Source organism: Ceratotherium simum, chromosome 27, assembly GCF_057802395.1.
Source record: "Ceratotherium simum simum isolate JZ-2026a chromosome 27, ASM5780239v1, whole genome shotgun sequence".
Taxonomy (NCBI): Eukaryota; Metazoa; Chordata; class Mammalia; order Perissodactyla; family Rhinocerotidae; genus Ceratotherium; species Ceratotherium simum.
Window position 1 is genome coordinate 29,718,625 of NC_141926.1, and position 23,624 is coordinate 29,742,248.

Sequence of the window (23,624 nt, forward strand, 5' to 3'; positions counted from 1 at the left end):
ATACTCTAGCGTATTCACTGCCGTGACTGCTTTTTCAAATCTTGCATCTTGAGGGAATGGTCTTTTATTTTCTCTACACTGTCCTAGTCTACTGATAATACAAATTTCCTTTTATGAATATAAATATTTAAAAGCTATAAACATACCTTGCTGTAGTTTTTATGGATGCAGGGGCTATCAATTAACCCACTGACAGGTGCAAGATGTATTTGGATCATATTACTTTCGGGGTGTATGACCTTATTAAGTAATCTGAGTTAAATTTCAGAGCTACTTAAGGCTACTCAATTTCAGATAATAAGTGGCCATCAGTCACTTTACAAGGTATCTTTAATGCAACAATGTCTTTCTCTTCAGTAATTTACAATTTTGTGCAAGTTCTACACGGCACAATACAGCAGAGCATTTACTGATTCTAAGGTGAAACAATGTGTACATATAATGGGTATATCTTGTGTATATAATGACAGATGTACCAGACAGAGGGAGTTTCCTACGCAGTTGTCGATGCCAGAAAGAAATTCCATGTGGGCTTGAAAATTTTGCCCTTTAGAAAAATCTGATAAGGCATAATCCAGGTGAAATAGGTTTTGAAATTATATATATATAAGCTCATGAAGTTTCACTCATTATATCAGAGAAAATATTAGTGGCGTTGGGGGTGGTGGTGGTAGCGTCCCTAGGGAACAAATAATTTGCAACATACCTTTTGTAGAATAGCATTTGTATGATCACTTCTATTCCATATAAAAGGACCTGAATGACAGCTCACAACTTCCCCCAGATCAATAAATCTGCCTTCACACTGATGACAATGTTATCATTGCCACTCTTGGCTGCTTCATTCCATCTCTTCCACCTGATCCCTTAAAACAAGTAACATTTTGTGTCTTTTGGGATATTTGTGTTTTGTTGTTGGGTGAGAAACAAAAAGAAAACACCTCAATTTTATTTGGTTTTATTTAAATGTTATTTTAACAATAAGAATTCCTATACATCTGAAATCTGAAATACTCTCCCAGCGATTATACATATGTCATTACTCTGATATTGAGAATGGTAAAAAATTCATTTATTGACTAACTTGTTGCTATACTCTACATAGTTAAATTAAAAGCATACCCCTTTTGGGCCGGCCCTGTGGCTTGGTGGTTAAGTGCGCGCGCTGCGATGCTGGTGGCCCGGGTTCGGATCCCGGGTGCGCATCGAGGCACCACTTCTCCGTTCATCCTGAGGCCGAGTCCCACATACAACAACTAGAAGGATGTGCAGCTACGACACACAACTATCCACTGGGGCTTTGGGAAAAATAAAATAAATAAAATCTTTAAAAAAAAAAAAAAAAAAAAAGCATACCCCTTTTATATTACCTTAATTCCATGTAAGATCTCATTGAGTAGTTTTATCTGTTTATCTTTGTTCTTCGTTTGGCTTTTCTATTTAATGGAAAGAAAATGAAAACATATTTGAGAAAAACTGCTAATACTTTAACTTACACAGCCTCAGCTACTTAAAAATACAGTCTATTCCCTTTATTTTATATAATATTTAGTTGAAGAAAACCATCTTACAATATTCATACAATCATCATTCTGTTGATAATGTTAGAAAATAGTTACAAATAGATATTTTAAAACTTAAAAGTAGCCAGCAGTAGAATAAAGGCAGGGTGTATACTTTCCAAAATAGTAGAAAATATAATATTTATTTAGACACAATTTATTTAAAATTGAACAATAAAATAATAACATCCCTATTCTATTAAAATGGGATAAAATTCCCCAAACTCTATCAATTATATATATTTATACTTATATACTTATATTATATACTTGTATATATTCATATACATAAAATAACAAAAGTATCACAGGAATAAAAATAAATGTCTCTATATTATAAGTACACTATCTTGAGTGTTACTAGTACTTTGGAAATTAGACTGATTGAAATGTATATTTTCAAATACTGGCTCTTTTTTTGCAAATATTATGTAATTATTGTATATTTATTTAAATATTTAATATTTATATCATTTTATACTTATTGTTTGGGTATTGCTTCTCAAGGGTTTCCTCCAATAATAACACCACAATTATGTTATATATAATAATAAGTACTTGTATATCTAACAAAGTACACATTTACAAGTTAATATCCACAATATTATTTGTGTGATTAAAGGTATATTTCTGTTTAGTATATTCTTACATAATGTTGCAGTACCTTGGAAGGTTTTAGGGCTCTCGATTAAGGTCCTCAAAATATATTTCCATTCCTAAAAATTTGACTTTAAATTATTTAAAACCCAGAATATCTTTTTAAAAACTAGTTAAAAAATATTCATTATAATTATAAACAAACCTGTTATTCTAAATACTAGTGTGTTTAGTAATTCATAATTATGTGCTATTTTCTAGTTCTCATCTTTAAAGACTAGTCATGCTTTTGGTAACTATTTGAAAAATTCAGAAAACTATAAAAGAAGGTCTAAATTCTCATTATTTAAATGTATTAACGTAACGAGTGAAAAATCTCCCCTCCTTCTATCTAATTCTCCCTTATAGGTAACTATTCTTAAAAGACTGATGCTTTACCTCTAGAATATTTCTATGCTTATGCAAATATATTTATATCTATATATCTTCATTTATTTATCTCTATCATACCCATGTGCATAGGTATATTCACATTTTAAAATTGGATTAATGATCTATCTATGCATATATGCATAATATACACGTATGCATGTAGATATATATATAGATATACATACGTTTCTTTAATTTATTTTTCCCCCAATACATGATTGACACATTTCCATATCCACAGTACATAGATATTGTTAATCTTTAGTACATAGATATTGTTAATCTTTGACCCATTTAAAATAATAAAATGTGTCACAATCAATACACCTGCATCTGTGTACGTTACTTTAATCTATGAAACCATCTATCTCACCCCTTACAGTGTGATTTCCTTCAGCACGGTGAACTACGTCCTGTTTCTCCACTCCTACAGTACAGCATAGTGCACACTGTCTGGCGCATGGCAGACGTCAAAAAATACATTGATAGTAAGATGAATGACTGACTAAATGTAAAGGAAGAGTAGTAAAATTAATTCAGTTTAGCATTGACTGTCCACTTGCTGCACGCAGTCACTCCTTGCTCACTTTAGCCCACTAGCCTCCTCACCATTCTTCAGCAACCCAAGTACACCCCTATCTCTAGGCTGTGTGCACACTGTTCCCTCTGTTTGATAATATCTTCTTCTCAGATGTCCACATGGATTGCTCCCTTACCCTGCTGATATATCATATGCTTCTGAAGGACTTTCCTGCCCCTGTATGTGAAATGGCACCCTTTGTTACTCTATTACCTTATCCTAATTAATTTTTCTGCATACACAAACTAACACCAGGCATTATGTTATATACCTATTTACTTAATTGCTTGTTGCCTGTCTCCCTCAACAGTCCAATGAGAGCTGGAACTTGTTGGTTCTCCTCCCTGCTATAGTTCCTGTGATGCCCAATCAATGTTGGTTGAATAAATGAATGATAAATCTGGATTATTTCCATATATAACCTCTATTTTCCATATACAGAGAATTAGCTAGATGGTTATTGTCAACTCAAGTCAGAAAATTTGGCTTCCGTTTGACACATGTAACATGAGGCAATCATTTTCTTACCTTCAGCCTTTTTACTCTCGTTGCAACTAAAGCATTTATTGGTATAACAAACACAAGGACTGCCACCCCTGCCAACACTGCTGGACCCAGCTCTTGCCAAAGCAGTGATATGGCCATCAGGATTTGAAAAGGGGCCGACCAGAGGAGGTTGAGGTTTGCTGTCAAGTCCATGAGCTGCTGGGCATCCGCTGACATCAAGTTGATAATTTCCCCAGTGGAAAACTTTTTTCGAGAAACATTAGATAAAAGTAGGGCCTGGAAAAAGAGGAGCAAAATATTTGAAGAGTTCTGTAGAGCATGACGCATCTTTACAGTCAAACAATGGTAGCTTTTAATATCAATTTTTAACATATTTAGGAAAATACACAAGATTATGTATTTGGATCATAAAATACTGAGACATACTTTTCTATGTTTTTGGATGAGGAAAATACAATTACTGATCAAAGTACATAGTTTTAAAATTCACTGTGTATTGGTAGAGAGTAATATTTGGGTTCCCAAGCAAATATGTTCATCAATTTTATAACTTGATGATTGTAAAATTGCAAAAGAAATCTATTCTAGATCCCTAGCACTGAGGCTCCCCTCTATTCGTTGGCATCCCTATAATGCTAAACCATCTAAATTTTATCCATACAAAGTACACAAATGAATCAATGAATATGTAATGAATGCTCATGAATAGTATTATGCTTGAAACTGTGGAAAATTTAAAAACGACACTGTCCCAATTCTAGGAGATTATAATCTATTTGTGAAGTCCAGCCCTCTCCACATACACACACCCCACAAACAGGATGATTGTAAGTATAAAATCTAGTATAAAAATAGCTAAGAAGGGGGCTGGCCCTGAAGCATAGTGCTTAAGTTTGGTGTGTTCTGCTTGGGCAGCCCAGGTTCATGGGTTTGGATCCCGGGCATGGACCTACACCACTCATCAGCCATGCTGCGGCAGCGACCCACATACGAAGTCGAGGGAGATTGGCAACAGATGCTAGCTCAGGGCTAATCTTCCTCAGCAAAAAAAAAAAAAAAAAAAGGGTAAGGAGGGCCATGGGAATTTAGAGAGATAAGAATATTGGAAAGGCTTCATGGAGCAGACGGAAATACATCTTTTCTTCTAAGGCACAATTCTCACTTTCTGTCTGTGCACATTATTTAATATTTGTATATTGAATTCAATATCCCCAACCTCAATTATTGGTAACTTCTTAGTGAGGTTGATGTTAGAAATTCATTTATTTCATTCCCCATCCATTTAAAATTCCCAGAGAAATGCATAAATAAATGTAAAAGTAGTGGAAAGTTGGTATTTGTGCTGGAAACCAGGAAGTTCATTCGTATGCCAAAAATTTCAAGGAATTTCCACTACATTGACGTAAAGCGAGATAGGATTGAGAGCTGGGGCTTACAGGAGTAAATGGGATACAGGAGGCATCCAAAATCTGTTTATTCAATAGCTGAATAACACACAGCCAAAGGAAAAGATCATCTGGAAAATAATAGGCCTTCAGTGGAACTCTCCTAACATTCCCTAGCTTAAAACAGGGGGGCCTTAGTGGAAGGGGGAGGCCACAGGGCCTACCGGAGGGACTACACAGCCCTGGGAGGTTCACGAGGTGCCAGACTCCCCCTAAGCTCTGTGGCTACTGCAGTGTTCAATCCTCGTTGACATTTCTGCACAGTAAATTGGAAACATTTCTGCTACTGACTGGAAAGGGGGACAGTTGTGCCGATGATAAAACAGAATGAATACTAGTGCACAAGAGAAAAAACAGGAGAAGATACTAGTCATTGCAATAGTTAAGCTTCTAGACACATCTCTTCCAAATGTAGCTTTTTAATCTCCCCCTAATAAGTTACTGACTGCCTAACGTGGCCAAGTCAAACCACGGAAATCCGAGAACTGTAATTCTCATTTCATTAAGTCTGTAACATTTTTTAAGAGAGGTCCATTGATCTCTAATAGAATCCACCTCGAACTTATAATTATAAACAAATATAAACTATTTCTCCTACACTTCTAGAAGGAAAAGATAAATAGTATTTACTGTTTATGAAAATACTAAAAGATTGAGTCATTCAAAGTAAATAAATTATTCAAGGAATCAAATAAATTTCCTTCTATTGGAAAAAGATATCACAAGAAACATGAGAAAATATTTGAATATCTCTTTGTAATCTTTACAGTGATAGGACATGATTTCCATCAAAAATGAATAATAAGAATAGAAAAAAATTTTGAAATTGAAAACACAACAAATTTTTAAAAAATGCAACGGAGGCACCAAAAGTCCAAATGAATACTACAATAAAGGGGAATTTTTAAACTAGTAGATATTTTCAAAAACTTTTCCCAGAAATTAGAGATAACATATTTTTAAAAATGAAATGATGAAAAAAAGATTTAAGGCATGGAGAAGAGGTTCAGGAAATCACACACACATATGAAACATACATATATATATTTACATTTGTATTTCTTTACATATTTAGAATAATGAAGAACTCAGACTCTAGAGCAGAATGCCTGGGTTCCCAGTCTAACTCCTTCATTTAATAACTTTTTGATTATGGGCAAGTTAGTCAATTACTCTAAGTTTCCTTATATTATAATATGAGCATTATATCTAGATCTACATCTATATCTACAATTGAATGTATATCTATATCTATGCATACAGTAGTGCTTCAAACAGGTTGTAACATACATATATATGTATCCACACACACACTATTATTTTACAAGAATGAGAATAAAGAAAAAAATAGAAGACAATCTCTTCTAGTGAAAGATTTCAAACCAAAAGCAGTCAGAAAGCATTAGCCAAATTAATCAGAAAACAGCAACTCCTCTTATCCTGATGAAATTTTTAAATTCTATATCCTTAGAATTATCCTTAAAAAGAAATCCTTACAAGCACCCAAACAGGGAAAAATCAAAATAAGACAGGTTATCCCAAAATGGTGAGGGTAAGAGGTGGTGGTGCTGCGGGGGGGGCTGGTTGGCAGCTATCTCTGTCAACCTACTATCAGAAGATCATGTTGCAATGGTTACAAAGGATGTGTGGAAAGAGTACTTTGATATGTATCCATTGGAAATACAAATTACTCCTAGACTTTTTGAAAAATATTTGGAATCTCCATTAAAATTGAAATTATGTCCATCTATCTTTAAGCCCAGCAATTCTGCTTCTGTGAAAAAACATAGGTATACACAAGGATTTTTTTTGCAGCATTGCTCATAGCAGTTGAATAAATTATGGTTATAGACACAAGATAGAATATTATGTAGCCATTAAAAAGCATGATTAGAGTTATACCAGTGAGACATCCAATTTTTGAATAAGAAAAACAAAATGAAATTTTGGAAAAGAAGACGTTTACAATGTTATCCAAATTTTAGAAAACAATGCAACCCCCTCCAAAAAAAAAAAAAAAAAAATGAAACCATATACACTTCGAGTGTAGATGGTAAGCCGGGGGAAAGCAAAATAGGGGAAAAAAATGACAATAGTAGTGGAAAAGTATAGTTTATCTATATGAAAGTCTCTTCTATGCACTTATTTAAACTTATGTTTAAATGTTTCGTTATTACTTCTTTACCATTTTTTTCAGATACCGTATATCCTCATTTTATTCCTTCAATGGAAAACAGGACTTTGGTCTCTAACTCAAACCTGTTCTCCCTGTCAGCATCCCATGAGCAGAATCTCTCCTGTTTTTTCTTTTTCTTTCTTTCTCTCTTTTTTTAATTGTGGTATAATTGGCATATAACATTATATTAGTTTTAGGTGTACAATAGTGATTTGATACTTGTATACACTGTGAAATGATCATTACAACGTCTACTTAACATCCATCACTATACATAGTTACAAATTTTTTTCTTGTGATGAGAAATTTTAAGATTTACCATGCAGCAACTTTCAAATATGCAATACAGTATTACTAACTAGAGTCACCATGCTGTACATTACATCCCCATGACATTTATTTTATAACTGGAAATTAGTACCTTTTGATCCCCTTCACTCGTCTTTAAAATCCCAAAAGATTCTGTTGGACAGTGTTTGATGGCAGAATGCCCCTAGACCGCCCACATTAAGCCCAGAACTAACTGGTGCTGCTTTTGAAGCATATTTTGTTTCTTAGTCCTCAAGAATTCTCACGGAGCCTGCACCTGTGAGCTAAGGGATAACAAAACCCACGTTTTAAAACCCACAGACTCCTAAAGCGATCAAGTGGAAGGAGACCAGTGTTTTTCCCACAAACCTTAAAAATGATACTCCCTGAACTTTATTCCAAACTAGCAGCAGTCATGTGGATGAACAGAGAACAAGGAAGTCCTAACACCTTCCCTCCTCACCAAGAAAAGAGTCTGAGATCAGCTTTACCTCACTCTAATAACAAGGCCCTGATGAAGTAGGGCCAATGTCAGATTACTATGAGTCATCTGGTGCCACTATGAGAGCCATTTAGGATGTTGAAGGTATCTAAATATGATAGAAATCTGAATTCTAAAACCCATAAAGGAGAAGGGAACTTTAACAACCCCAATTAGTCCTGCGGAGAGAAACTTCCACTGGAAGGCGGATGTAGCATAAGAGACTCAGAAGAAAGACGTGCCTTATCTAATTGCCAGCTGCACGTGCTAGCCCGGTGCATCCTGACAACTCAGGTTGTAATGTCTTCTGCTGCTTATCTGATGGACTTGGAATTAAATCGTAATCCCTACGGCAGGATCCACAGACCCGGCTTGATTGCTGTTCTCCTTTGATCCGTGCCTTTTGTTCTTAAAGTCTCTAAGGAACCATATGGTCTCACCCTTGTACTCCCCGTTCCCTCTTACATCATCTCCAGAGTCTCTTTGCTCTTGCCATGGACTGAGCTATGACACTTGATTTCCCCTTTTGTTTCTGACAGCTTGCTCTAATTTCTACTGCAGTCCACTCTTTTATGCTTGTAAATCCACCCCAATCCTATACCCAAATTCCAATGCTCTAATCACTGAATGAAATCCTGTTCCATATGAACTGTATATCAAAAACAAGTGTTAGCATTTAAACTGATTCCTAAACTCTTTGATCTTCCCTCCCTATTGGGATATCTCAGAATTTACAGCCTCTAGAATTATGACTGGGGCAGCCTCTCTGACCCTGTATTTGGGCTGTGCTCTACAGAGCTAGCTCTGTTGCAAATTCAGCTACCATTCCCTGGCTCAATTGGTCCTGGGTCATTCCAGGATCTCTAAAACCTCTCAATGCCCCTATGCTGGCCCAACATGGCCAAATGGCCTCTAATGTTTCACACCCAGCTTGGCCCAAATTATAATACTTCCTTTCACTTTTACAAATTCTAAATCTCTCCCAAAGACCACTTCAAGGCTTCCTTTCTATGTGAAACCTCCCTTAACTGCATGCAATCATTGTAGATTTCCTGCTCATCTGATCTCTTATAAGATCTGCATTTAGTTCCACACATTTATTATGTATGCTAATAATTCCCCTCCATTTCTCAAAGGTGATGGCTCATTTATTCATTTACTCAGTCATCCAACTTTTATAAAAATGTATAAAAACCACTCTCTTAGATGATAATGATACAACAGGTAAAAAAGTTTCTACTCCATCTCTTGAAGAGCCCACAATTTATAGAGGAGTACAGAGTAAGCAAAATACACCTGTTGATTGAATAATTTGGTGATAATTACAGGAGGGAGGAAACTCTTTAATTGTCTATAATTATGATGTAAATAAAAGGCTCTGGATGGTAAGGAGATGGTATTTAAAATTGTATTTTCAGGAAAGGACAAATTAAACTTCAGGGTTATGCCAGGCATAAGGATCAGCCAAGTCGGGAGTGGTATGGGACTTAGAATGAAAGAGAAGCAGATAATGACTGTATAGAGAAGGATGGCTTGTTGCATGAAAAAATAAAATAGAGCGAGCAGAGGAAGAAGAAAAAGGTAGTATGTAGAATGAAAATGGTTGTGAAAGAAGAAATTTTATTGGTACATAAATATAGACAACTATGAACACATTCAATTCCATTCACTTTCTGAGGAGGAGTCAAGTGATGTAACAGTAGAGAAAGAACATCATTTAATTTCCTGGATTAGGGTTGACTAGAACTTGGAGGGACTATAGGGAGAGGGCCCCATACAGAAATTAATGCAACCAATATTGATGAGTCAAAGTTCTTTTAAAGCAAAACAAATGTATATTCAAAGAGCACCCTAAGAACTTTTTAATATGCTCTCCTATTTTCCTAGTCCCCTTATTTTAAAGCATATAAGGGAAGAGTCTATTTAGAAATTGGGAATTCCTTAAATTTTTTACCTTTTTGTAGATGAGTCCAATTACTGCTGTCTTAATTTTTGCTGAAGTGAGCATGTTAAAACGTTGATATTGCTGAAGGATCAGGGTTTGCAAAAAGACTACAACAAAAAGCACCAACGCATAACCATAGCCACTCCAGCCAAAATCTGGGCGGTGTTCACAGAAAATGATCAGTTGCCTGAATGTGGTATAAAAATTAAGAGGAAGAAATGTTAAACATTCAAAGTAGTTAAATGCTTGTGAGAATCAAGTGTTGTCAAATGCTACACACACACACGCACACATTCTTATTTGTTCTTTTTCTCTACTTGCTCAATTTGGCCTCCTTCCCCCTTTATTTTCACTCAAACACTGCATAATAAAGTAAATAGAATCAACAATCATTTTCACAAGATCGTGGGTGCGAGATTGTTTTCTAGTTTTCATATGGTAATCTCATCAAATAATTAACTGTTCTGGCCTAACTTCATCATAAAAATTGAGAAACAGAGATATTTAAAACTTCTTTTTTTTCAAAATCATGCATTTTGTCAAATATAGAGAAATGTGACAATTAGAACTTAAGTAGGAGATCTCTTAGAACAGCACAGACATGGTTTTTTTAAAGGCCCAAATTATATCTCACCTCTTATTATTATTTTTAACCATATCCAATTTCCCTCCCCTTTACCTTTCTTTATTTCCTCTTAAGTACAGCTAGACAATGGGATGGTTCTAATCATAGCTATCTTGGTTGCTTATCGTCCCTCAACTGTAAGGGCTGATTAAAACTCAGAATACCTGATGTCCATTGTTAATAACATCATATAGGTGGTCTCATCCTTTTTAAAACTGCATTTATGTGACAAAAAATAATAATAATTTGAAAAGACTACATATACTCTGCATAATGGTGAAAACATCTGAAAACAAAATGACAATTAATGTCATTTATTTTGCAGGCTCAGTTCTTGGTTTATTTCAATAGCTCCTGTTATTTTGTAGGTAAAAGGTATTAGATGTTTTAGAAATGTACCTTTTTTACTCTGAACTCTGGAGATGCAAAAGTGTGCTTTGTCACTGTCAATAGCAATTTTGAGTGAACTTACAGGTTATCAGAGCCAGAAGGAAACCATATGTAATTAGGTAAGACCATACCTAAAGTTTTTTCTAAGAATACTGAATTTAAAAACTCTTTATGTGAGTTTACATTTTTAAAGTGGAAAATAAAAAATAAATGCCTAAGCTTTGATCCATTTTATTGGCAGCTTGGACAGCCAATGGGAGAACAATTAAAGGCAATTTGTGTTGCCCAAATTGCTTTACAGATCAAGTACTTCAAAAGATTAACTTTACTAAAATGGTATTTTAGTATAAAATATATACCAGTGTCTCCAAAATTACTATTAAAACATCTAGTTACTAAAAATTATTTGGAACAGCGTCTCAATGACACTATTAAATTACCCCACTCCCCACATAGACATAATAATAAAAAGAGGTTCTGTATTTCTTAGTTGAACCCTGAGATGCCATCCATTGGGAATCCAAATTATATTTACAAAAGCAACTCGCTAAACGCCTTCTTGATCTCAGAATTAAATTTCCTGAAAGAGGAGCACTACTCTTCTTATTGTGGATATATCTGTGGATTAGACTTTCCTTCTCCTAAAATCAAACAATGAAATGACTATCACCAGGGACCATAGGCGTTCTACACACATTAATCAGGAAATACTAAAAATAACCTATGATTAAGGCATGGGAAAGACCATAACTCTATATTCATGATATCAGATATGAGCACATTTTTTTATTTGAAATACATTAGAATAAAATCCATATAAAGGGGGAAAAAAGAGTAAGCACCACAATTAGTAAGAAACATATCTCTTCTAGCAGTAAGTTAATGAAAGTATTTGTTTCATATGCTTGATTATTACACATGAGTCATGATAATATGAGATGTATTCTTATTCTTAAAGATAGTTTTCTCCAGTAGCTTTTCCTTATCAAAAGAAAATATATATGTCTCAAAATTAGTTTTTAAAATTAGTTCCACCAGACCCAAATCATCATCACACAAACACATAAAATTCTTTCTGATCACTCAATTATTCCTCAATGTGGAAATTTTAAGTTTATTAAGCTACTCTAGAATGAAGGTCTCTTGGAAAAGTATAACTTTGGATAAGCCCATTTATTCAGTATTCCATTCAGGACATGTATTTGTTCTATGTGCCAGGCTCTGTGCTAGGAGCTAAGGATACAAAAATTGAATAACTCAGGATGCTTTACCTGGAGGAGCTCATAGTCTAGGCAGGGAGAAAGACAAGTCAACTGACTCATTTCGATGCAATACTGAAATTACTGTTTTGCAGGTATGATCAAGCTAACGCGTTACAAAAGTGTGTGACAAAATTAGGGAGACTATTCTCTACCCCACAGCCAAGGACTTAGCAATTCTTTAGTACTGCATAGACTGCAAATTTTGTAGAACATAGAGACAGTGAATTGCCATAACATAGTGAGATTCTGGTGCAGTAGTCATTGGCAAAAGGGAATCAGACCATGACTAAGAATGGCTGGGAATCCCTTGCTATTCCTTCATTGAGAAGTTGACTCTAATTCCCCTCTCATGGATCTGGGATGATGTAAGAATTTGCTTGACCAAAATAATGCGGCCAAAGTGACATTCTGGGATTTCCAAGCCTAGTTCATAAGAAGACTTGTCTGAGCTTCCTGGAATGTTTACTCCGGGGAAATCCAGCTGCCACGTTAAGTTCAACCACCTTGAGACCTCTGTGCTCAAGCTAACTATTCAGAGAGGCTGTGGAGAGAGAGAGAGAGACAGATAGGTGGCCAGATATCTGGCCATTTCCAGCCATCTCAGTCCAGCATCAAGCATGTAAGTTAAGAAGCTGTGTTGGACATGCCAGCACCAACACACGTGGAGAAGAATGAAGGTAACCCAGTGAACAGCCAGAACCAAGGCCCCAGATATGTGTCTCCATTTGAGCTGCTATAGCTTTCTCCAGCTGTTCAAGCTACTCAGCTAAGGCCCTAATCATTGTGGAGCAGAGAAAAATGATCCCTGTCTGAAGTCCTGATCCACAAAATCGTGAACATAATAAAATCATTGTTGTTTTATGCCACTAAGTTTTGACGTGGTTAATACTGCAGCAATAGATGATCAGAATAGGGAAGGAGAGGAAGATACTGGTCAATGCATCTCTGATAGACAGATTTCTGGCCACAGATGAGATAACCCTATGATATATCCTTAAAAATAACTGTGATATATAGAAGTGAGGGGCAGAGGCAGGGTAAAAAGAGGTCTGTTATCTTGTCTGTAGGGAGTTTTAATCTAGGAGACATTTAGCTTATACTTCAATACATAAGGGAGCCAAAAAGAGACTTTGGGGTGAAAATGAGCAGTTTTCTGACAGCAATGAAACACTTTCTTGCCTTGGATTCCCTGACACCATTCTCTCTTGGTTCTCTTCTCTCTGCACTAGCTACTCCTTCTCACTATCCTTTGATGGATTTCTCTGTCTTCACCAACTTTGCACATTGAACTATCTGATGGTTTTGTCTGTGGACCTCTTTACTTCTCTTCACTCACACTAGCGTGATCTCATCCAGAACAATGGCTTGACATATCCACTCTAATTTCAAACAGTTCCCAAATTTATCACTCCAGCCTCTGTCTTTCCTAACTCCAAACTTATACAGACAATTGTTCATCAACCTTTTTACCTAGATTGCTGTCATGGACCACTTCCTAGTTAAATGATTCATTAGAAGGACTTTCAGGACTCAGCATATAGTCATACTCATGGCTATGATTAGGATACAAAATAAAATCAGCAAAGAGAAAAGGTGCATGGGGTGAAGTCCAGGGGAAAACAGCCACAAACTTCCAAAGGTCCTATCTCCCAATAGAGTCACACAGAACATGCTTAATTCCCCCAGCAACTAGTTACGGTTACATATGTGAAATGTTGTCTACCACGCAAGCTCATTAGAGACTCAGCGTCCAGGACACCTTCTTCCTAAAACACGCCAAAATTCCAAACTCCCAGAAGGAAAGCAAGTATTCAACATGAACTGTAGTGATTGTATAAACAGTTTGGACATATTGAGCCACTCTTAACAGAGTAGTGGGAACCCTCCTGAAATCCAAGTTCCAGTTGCCAGCCAAAGTCCACCCCTATAAGCAGGTTTTCCAAAGGACAGTAGTCAGGTCTGCTATGTTAATTCTTCTCTCCACAATGGCTAATATATATTTCAAATTTATCAAGTCCAGAAGCAAACCCCATTCTCTACTTTTTCCTGAGCCTTCTATATCTCAGTAAGTGGTGCCTCATCTACCTTGTGACTTAAACAAAAAACTCTGAAGACATCCTTGACTTCTCTCTTCCTCTCTCAACCTACATTCAGTCTATCAGTATATTATGTTGACCTTACCTTTAAAATAGAGCCAGAATCTGACCTCTTCTTATCACCTTCATTGCTACAACCTAGTTGAAGCCACCATTGCCTTTGCCTGCATTATCTTCATCTTCCCACTAGTGATCCCTCTTCCACTCTAAAGCCTCGTTACGTTTTTTTCCACATAGCAGCCAGAGTGATCCCTACAAAACTTAAATCTGATCGTACCAATTCCTGCTCAAAATCTTCCAAAGGCTTCCCTTCTGATACAGAAAAAAAGCCAATATCTCATCATCTTCCATAAGGCCCTTAAAGATCTTTTTCACCCCTGGACCTTTCTAACCTTAATCTTATCACTTTTCCTCTCAGCTTCTGTGCTCCAGCCTCACTTGCCTCCTGTGGGCCCTCAACGATACCAAGCATGCTCCTGCCTCATGGCTTTGCCCTTCCTGTTCTTCCTATTTGCTATAGATATGGTCTTGGCTTCCTTCCTAACTTCCTTCAGGACTTTGCTCAAATGTCGCCTTATCACCAATGGCTTCCCTAACCACCTTACAGAAGACAGCAACTTCCATGTCCCCAGATTGGCATTCCCTACCCCCTTACCTTGCTATACTTCTTTTCCTTAACACTGATTATCTTTTAATATCATTTGTATTTATTCATTTATTTATTATTATCTCTCCCCTCTAAGTGTCATCAGAGCAGAGATTTTTTGATTTTTGCTCTATCCCCATGTCTACTTAGGACAGTGTTCAGTATGTAGTAGGTCCTCAATAAATACTGGATAAATATATGCCCGGATACTATCTGGGGTTCAGGTAATTTAGGATTAATTCTATTTTCATAAATTAAATGGTTTTTAAAAAACTCCAACAACTTGAAAATGTATTCAATATAAAAATATAAACATAGGTTAATAAAAAACAGATATTTCCTTCACATAACAGTTAGAGGTAGGACAATTTCTCCTTGAAAAAGGTGGCACACAGTCAAGGGCTTGATTTCATTGTCTGCCTGTAAACCCTTGCATATGGGTATTAAAGAAATATTACAGAAATTCTTCAAATATTTTCACTATATATATATACATACACATAAATATATACACATACATTTATATTTGTATTTATATATTATTACCCTGGCCGATAAAGTTCAACACCCAAAAGGCCACACATCAGAAAAATAGTGAAGGTATGTATCATTTCATTTTCTAAACATATATTCAAGCTAGAATTTCTGTATTTGACTCATGATTCTGGCATTTTCTAGCTATGTGGACTTAGGCAAATTACTTAAACCTCTCTGTCTGTTTCTGCATTGTAATAATGGATGTAATCATATTTCCTGTCTCATAGGATTGTTGTAAAGATTAAATAACATAATATGAAGATTTTAGAACAGTGATTAATACATGGTTGGATTCAGTAAATATTGACTATATTATCATAATTCACATTTGTATCACAGGCAAACCTAATAGAATGTCCATATCCTAAATAAAATTTGCAATAAGGATCTTCCCTGCTCTTTTTTAGTATGACTTTATAGTGGAACACTTGCTTATTATTTACCTGTGGGGAGGAAAAACAAACAAGACTACTACTTACTTCATTATGAGTGGGCTAGTGAAGGACAAAATATCAGCAAACACTTTGAATAAAGCAACTTGAATCAGGACAAACTTAAAGGTGTTCCACAATGCATACAGCACGGATGGTTTCCTGGTATGTGCCTCTTTATGAAAGGATGCCTACATAATGAAAGAAAATAAAAATAATGAGAAAATTGGACAGAACTAATACAAGTAAAAATGAAATATATATAAACTAACCATAAAATTAGTTATATACTCCGAAGGTAATAAGGTAACAAGAAAGGAATAAATTCAGTTAAACTTGAAAATATGACCCATATCATTGGTATGGTATATCTCCAGATCACTTGGTGTTATTCATACCATGTAATATAAATGAGCAAAGAAAGAGTTGTATTTTATCACTTTTGTGAATTTTGAAACTGTTTCACTAATATAATTAATCAATACAAATACAGTTTTCATTTTCAAAATATATTTTCTTTTGGGGACGTCTAAAGAAGATATATATGTGTATGTATATGATACTGGATGTGGAGCACCTACCTGTCCCTGCCCCACAAACTTTGGCCTTGGCCACCATATGACTTACTTTGACCAACAGACATGAGGCTCTGAGATATAGAAACCATCTTTGCCACAATAGTTGAGCAAAATATATTGGCAAGAAGACAAAGATACATACATATCAATACATTTGCTCCTGAATATTAAAGGGAAGGGATACTGAATAATTTGATGACAGAGATTAGCTGCAATAACAACCAATTGTGCTTATGAAAATCACTTGTCATTTCACATATTTTAGGGACTTTCTATATTAATAATGATAATATCTCATATTTGGAACAAGTTTATCTAGTTTTAGGTAGTAATTAAGTACTTAGGATTTAATAATTACCTTTACTTTTTGCCTCTCTTGATTCCTTAAAACTTCCTTCCTCCATTGTTTTTCAAAGATGGGACACACAATGTAGGAGGAATCACTTTCATTTAGTTCAAAAAGATCCTCTCTTTCCAAAGGTTTCTTATAGCCTAAAATAATTATTCTAAAAATGAAGCAGTAAAGCAAACAATTCAGTAAAACCAATAATCAGACTAAAAATAATTCTGCACGCATTTATTTCATTCATTGATTTATAAATTATTTTATTGATCAGGATGCAAAGACTCGATTGTATTTTGAAAAATCATACAACTTTATCCTAGAATTCAATAATGTACAATAATCACTTGTAGCTTTTAGAAGGGCTACTTAGATATCCAATTACTTAGTGAAACACTAACTTCATTTACTCTTCTCATATGGAAGGCAGCCACTTACCCTACCTCTCTTACTGAAATTTAGACAGCTAACTTTCACAGTAAGGTATTCATTCCAAAACCCACATTTGTTTTTTAGGATTGTATCAGAGGAGAAATGGATCCAATCTTTGTATGTACAACTTCTCCTGTTCCACTGGGACTTTATGTACCCTTTGCCACTTAACTTTACAGATGGTCCAACTAGATGTGGTGTACCTGTCTTTGCCCCACAAACTTTGGTCTTGGCCATATGACCTACTTTGACCAATAGAATATGAGCCGATGTGACAGTTCCATTTCCAAGCTGATGTCTTAAGTATGGCGAGTTACTGCCAGCCTCTTAGTACTTCCACTCTCCTCCATTCAAAGAGCTTGCCCCAGGGGACATTGTGAATAATTATGCAAGAACAATAGGTCTACACTGGGACTGTCCCAGGCAAACTAAAATGTATGGTCTAGTTATACCATAAATGTTACTGTGGCAGACAATGAATTATACTTACCTTACAGCCATCCTTCTGCTCCATCATCTTCCTACTAACAGGAATCTGGTATTTATTCAGATGAAAATCTCTTGAACTCAGAGTAAGTCCTTATTCCAACCAGAGTTATGAATTATGATTGGTTTAAACCAGTCCTGGTAATCTCATTATCTTTTGCTTGGCATTAATAATATAACTCAGTTATGGCTAAGGATATCTAAACAAAATTCTGCTGAGGAGAACTTTCTTTTTTAAAAGAAGGCACAAAACATCAAAAGGAAAAAAACATTTTGCCTTCCTTTTCCTTCCCCTTCCTCTTTCCTGCCAGCACTGAAGACATAACGTTCTGAGATAGAGAGGCCATCTTTGCCAGCGTGGGTGGAAAGCCAACTAATAAGCATGGGAAGTGGAAAGAGAGAACAAGCCTAGCCCTTTATAATATATCTGAAGTAGTTCACCAGCGTATTCCCAGGCTTCTTCACAATAACATTACAAAATAAACACCTACCTGTTTAAGCTGTTTAACTATTCTGTTAGTTGAAGCCAAACACACTCTTAAGTAATGTAGCTCAGATATGCTCAGTTTATGAGCTTGGTGACACGATTTGTTCAGTAAGAAATTAAACCCATATTCTGACTCTATAGCTTCAGTTCTTTCCATTATAAAGTACATCAGTCCAAGAGACCATAAAAAAGTATTACCCTACTCCAAATTGGGACTGCTTTCACTGTCATTGTTACTGAATAATCTCAATTGATTGACCCTGGAATGGATTTAAACACTGTGGTAACCAGAGTCTCCACTGGATTCAATTTTACTTTTATTATACAACATAGTATCATATTACAATTCATATTTAACAAAAAGCCTTAAATGTAATAAGAAAGGACCTTCAGTAATCACGTTTCTGTTGGCTCTAATGTGCTGGACGTTTTCCTGTAGTGCACTTTTACAAACATATTAAGCAATAAACTACTTTCATGTCACATTAAGTCCTTCCATTTCATTCCATAAAATAAATATTCATTTTCAAAACAAGATTGCATTGATTTTCACAAAAGCATTTTTAATAACATTTACCGCCTCAGCATTTTGAGTTCAAACTGTGCAAAACTCAGCGGTTTTGGTTCACCGGGATAAGTGACCCCTAGCTTTCATGCTGAGTCTCCAAATAATGCAGCATCTGAAAGCGACACTTAAGCTGAATTGATAGTGATGTGCATGGCTTGGTTGTTTAACTACTGTGACTTCCCTTTTCCCAGGTGTGTGCTCCCTCCACCTCTTTTGCTCTCTTCTGGTAGATTTAAATACTCTCATCACGGGAGCTGGTCTCACTTTCACACATAAGAGTCCAGGAAAAGGGGAAGAAGTGCTTCGTTAAATCAAAGGTTGAGGCAGCTTTTTGGGAAGGAACTAGGATCGACAGTTGACCCTCCCAATCAGTGAAATGTAGCACACACCAGGTCCCATAAATGGCAGACTTTATTCCTAAAGCAATAATAACGTTCATACATGCATCTTGTATTTTTCAGATTGATATTTCTTTTCAAAGAACATTCACTTAAATTAATTTGATCCTCACAACTCTCTAGGGCAAGCAGAGCAGTATTAATTTCCCATTTTCACAGGTGGTTAAACACCGGGAACTCCAGAGACTGGTCACAGATTTTTAAGTGGGACAGAAGCCAGTGCTAACTTAACCAAAGGCAGACAATGCCCTTAAGTGTAATATTTCCACTCTGTTTTCAATTTTATCTTAGGGAGAATTTTGAGTATATTTAACATTAATGAGTGTGTGTAAATATCTCATCCAACTGATGTTAAGAGTAGCAAAACAGTGACAGTTGGCTAGAAAGAGGAGACGAAATGGAAATTTTGTAGATGAAATGTTTGAATACTTGGAGAGTATGGACATACAGTAGCATTATCAATTTCAATACTATTAATCACCTTTTTAAACATTTCTGGAAAGGGGTGATTGTGTTATGAGAAAAGGCAAGAAGTCAATCTGTCCCAAAATTGTAGGATAGGACAAAGTCAGGTAATGTACAAATTTTATTAATATGTGAGGAAAAGGTAGGACTGGTTGAATTGTGTATTCCTGGTTAAAATAATGGTTCAACTGTGACCTATAAAAACTTTAACTAGATTTTTCCATGTATGTCAGGGGGATTATTCTATGACCATGATTATTACACACTGATGACAGATTATATTTGCTAATAAAGGCTTTGTAATTATTTGATCATCAAAACAATCTAGACAGCTACTGCCTTAGGAGTTAAGGCTTATAAACATATAATTTCCTAATTATTTGTATCATCTGAGCACATTTTAATTGAATTATTCATATAATTATGGGAGCTTGAATTTGGCCTAGGAAATAATTTCTGACTTTATTCTGTAACTGAAAAAACAAATCTGAGCATACAATTAACCACTGTCTTCACAGAGACATTCGTGTAAACAATAGCTATGTTTCATCGGCAATTGTTTAATCACCAGACAAGAAATCAAAGTAGATTCACGCCAATGACAGTTCCAGATAATAGCATGTTATGAAAACATTTCCTATCTAGCTCTGAGATGTTGAATTTAAACAGAAAATAAATGTCATTTTTAACAATCATAGCTTATTAGTTTGTTTGATTGACTTAAGATATGAGTTGCCATATTTTAAAATTTGCTACGCCTTATCTTGCTTAATGAATTGAATTTCAGCTCCTTACTTTAGGCCTTCTAAAATGGTGTTTGTAATATTTAATGTAAATGCATATAGTTTTTATAGTTTGATAATTAAAGTTTTAAAAATATTTACTTAAAATTAATTTTATTTGCATTATTTAAATTCTATGATATCCTGTGACTTAAAACTGACAAATTTTTGAAATTTTCTGAAATTTTTAAAGCCAGAGTAGACATCACTCTTTCTCTCAGCTCATGGATGAAACAGAATTCAGGTCTGGAAAACCTATCTAAACATACATGAATTTAAAAAATCAGAGTCATTAACTGTAAATAGCCCATATTTACATAAATTTTATTTAACCTTTCTTTTTTCTAGTTTGTAACAATGTAGCATATTAGTATAAAATTTTTGCTATCTTTTTAAGTGATTCTTAGATTTGTGTAACTTGGAATGCTTATCATAATTAAACCTCTTCTGTCCAATTATTGATTCACCAAGTATATCAGTTTTCTACTTACTTAAACTCTTTCATAAAAATCACCAGTGATCTTGACGCTACCAAATTCAATGGAGAATTCACAGTTCTTATTTAATTTACCTGTTTTCAGTATTTGGCCCTATTGACCACCTTATTTTTCTCCTTTTTTGACAGTTTCCTTAGCTTTCAATCACACTCTTTCCTTGGTTTTTCTCTTACATTTCTGAATGCCTTGACTTAGCTTCCCTGTAGACTTCCCTCTTCTTGATATTTAAATATTGAGGATTCCCAATTCCCAACTATTGCGAATCAGTAGACTCTCTTTCTGGCTGATCTCATTCATACTCATGGCTTCAACTGTTGACCTACAGTCAATGACTCCCAAGTCCATACCCATAATCCAAAGGTTTACCCTAAGCCAGATCTACATATCTAAACACTTGCTAGATATTCTTCATGGGGATGAGTCATAGGCATCTCAAATTGAAGCTTCCCCAAATGCAACTCAAACAATTTTTCACCACACTTGAACCTCACGTTTATCTATCTGAGCCACAAACTGAGATTTATTCTATACTTTTCCCAGGTCTTCAATTTCTTCATCCAATCAACTCTCTCTCTTACATAGCTCTTGAGTATGTTCCTTCCTCTTCATCATCTTTATCATTACCATAGTTCAGACTATAACCACAACTCTCCCAGAACACCCGAAGAACCTCCTAACCACTCTCTCTGTCTCCATTTCCATCTCCTACATACCATATCCATACAACTTCAAGGGTGATTTTCTGAAGTGCAAGTGTGATTATTTCACTTTCTATTTAAAATTCTTCAGAGGTTTCTCATTACCTTCAGGATGTCCTAGAGAACTCTTTAAAAAAGATCTGTCCCTCTGGCTTGATCTCTTGCCACACCAACACTCAGCAATATGTGGAGGGTCAGTGCTCTCTGGCCTCTGTGATTTGCATGTGGTATTTGCTCAACTCAGAATGCCACCTGACTCACTCTTACACGTCTTTAAATGTTGCGTTAAGCATTAATTGCTTGTGAAAACTTGGTTAGATGACACTCCTAAAAATTGTTTGTCTATCATCCTTATATTGCCTTTTGCCTTTTTGGGTAATTGATAGTGTACTTTTTAATCTTTCTAATTCTACTATGAATTCCTGGAAGGTAGGAACCAGCTCATTTATCTCTGCATTTTTAAAAGTTAGCATAATGCAAGGCATCTAGTACACAATCAAACGCTTTTTCTGTTTAAGGATTCATCTACTCTTGAGAATGTATCCATAGATCAAATTGGGCAATTTTGTTTCTACTGATTATAGCACAAGGGACATAAAGTTAAGACAATAAATTTAGTTTTATATTATCAGAAACTTTCTGTTATGGGGGAAAAGAAATACATTTCTAAAGAAAGTTTCTGAGTTTATAAAATTAGGAAAAAATTAACTCTTCTAATTTAATTATGATTTAATTCTTGTGGTAAAACCTTCATCATACATTATGTATGAATGATTTTGTGAGGTAAACAACATTATATATCTTATAAAAATGATTGTGTGTCTGTGTGTGTGTTTTAACAGTAGTGTATATAAGTATATAGGGGAGCATTCCTAGTAAAGAGTAGAATGACAAAGTAAAAAAAAAAGCATGAAACATGGACTCAAAAAAAACTGACTTTTAACACCAACTTGAGGGCCGGCCCCGTGGCTTAGCGGTTAAGTGCGTGCTCTCCGCTGCCGGCGGCCCGGGTTCGGATCCCGGGTGCGCACCGAGGCACCACTCCTCCAGCCATGCTGAGGCCGTGTCCCACATACAGCAACTAGAAGGATGTGCAGCTATGACAGACAACTATGTACTGGGGCTTTGGGGGAAAAATAAATAAATAAAATCTTTAAAAAAAAAAAAAAAACACCAACTTGGTGTGTTCCTATTTGGGTATCAATGGACAAATTACTCGCTCTCTCTGAGCCTCAATTTTCTCATCTATAACGCCTATCTCATAGGATTTGGGGGAGAATGAAATGAAATAATATATACAAAGTAGATAGCAGATACTTGATGCTGAAAAAAGTGTTTATCTCTCTGTCCCTCCCTAGTGCTAACAGGGATAGAAATCCTTTAAAGGGACAGCCATATCATACGGAGTATTAGCAGTCTTATCTGTGCAGTTATTTAGTAGGTTATTACTTGTGAATCCTCTGTAATAAATAATATGAGAAAAAATCTTTACAACTTCATTTTGTAAAAATATTCATTCTTAGATTAAAGGGATAACATTTAAGTGTCATTTCCCTTAGAATCTTCCTCAGTGTGGTATGCTACAAACAAATTAGTAAAATTCCTACCTGCTAAACCAAGAATATGTCATCTTACTGAAGAATGAGGCACTTTTCTCTGGACTGCATTTCTGAAAAGAAAAACATAATAAGTAGTATGAAGAAAATGCCTTTAATTTACATTTGAAATATCTTTGTCAGCAAGTGGAAAAGTAAACATGAAATATTTATTTAGACTAATTATTCTACTAAGTTATAGCCCTGTTGGTACAATCCTTAAGGAATACAGTTAAGATATGCTTAGATAGTGGTTACACTAGTGAAATTTTAG

The 23,624-nt window shown here is 35.3% G+C and overlaps 1 protein-coding gene across 1 annotated transcript in view; it reads right to left on the reverse strand.

The window, feature by feature from the left end:
* LOC101398320 (multidrug resistance-associated protein 1-like) overlaps positions 1-23,624 on the reverse strand; it is an 80,065-nt gene that overhangs the window by 51,134 nt on the left and 5,307 nt on the right. The window contains exons 2-7 of the mRNA XM_087418197.1: positions 23,363-23,424; positions 16,958-17,105; positions 16,070-16,212; positions 10,044-10,221; positions 3,700-3,954; positions 1,371-1,436 (exon numbers count right to left, since the gene is read on the reverse strand). Of these exons, the coding sequence (XP_087274323.1) occupies positions 1,371-1,436; positions 3,700-3,954; positions 10,044-10,221; positions 16,070-16,212; positions 16,958-17,105; positions 23,363-23,424 (852 nt within the window). The remainder of the gene's footprint in view (positions 1-1,370; positions 1,437-3,699; positions 3,955-10,043; positions 10,222-16,069; positions 16,213-16,957; positions 17,106-23,362; positions 23,425-23,624) is intronic.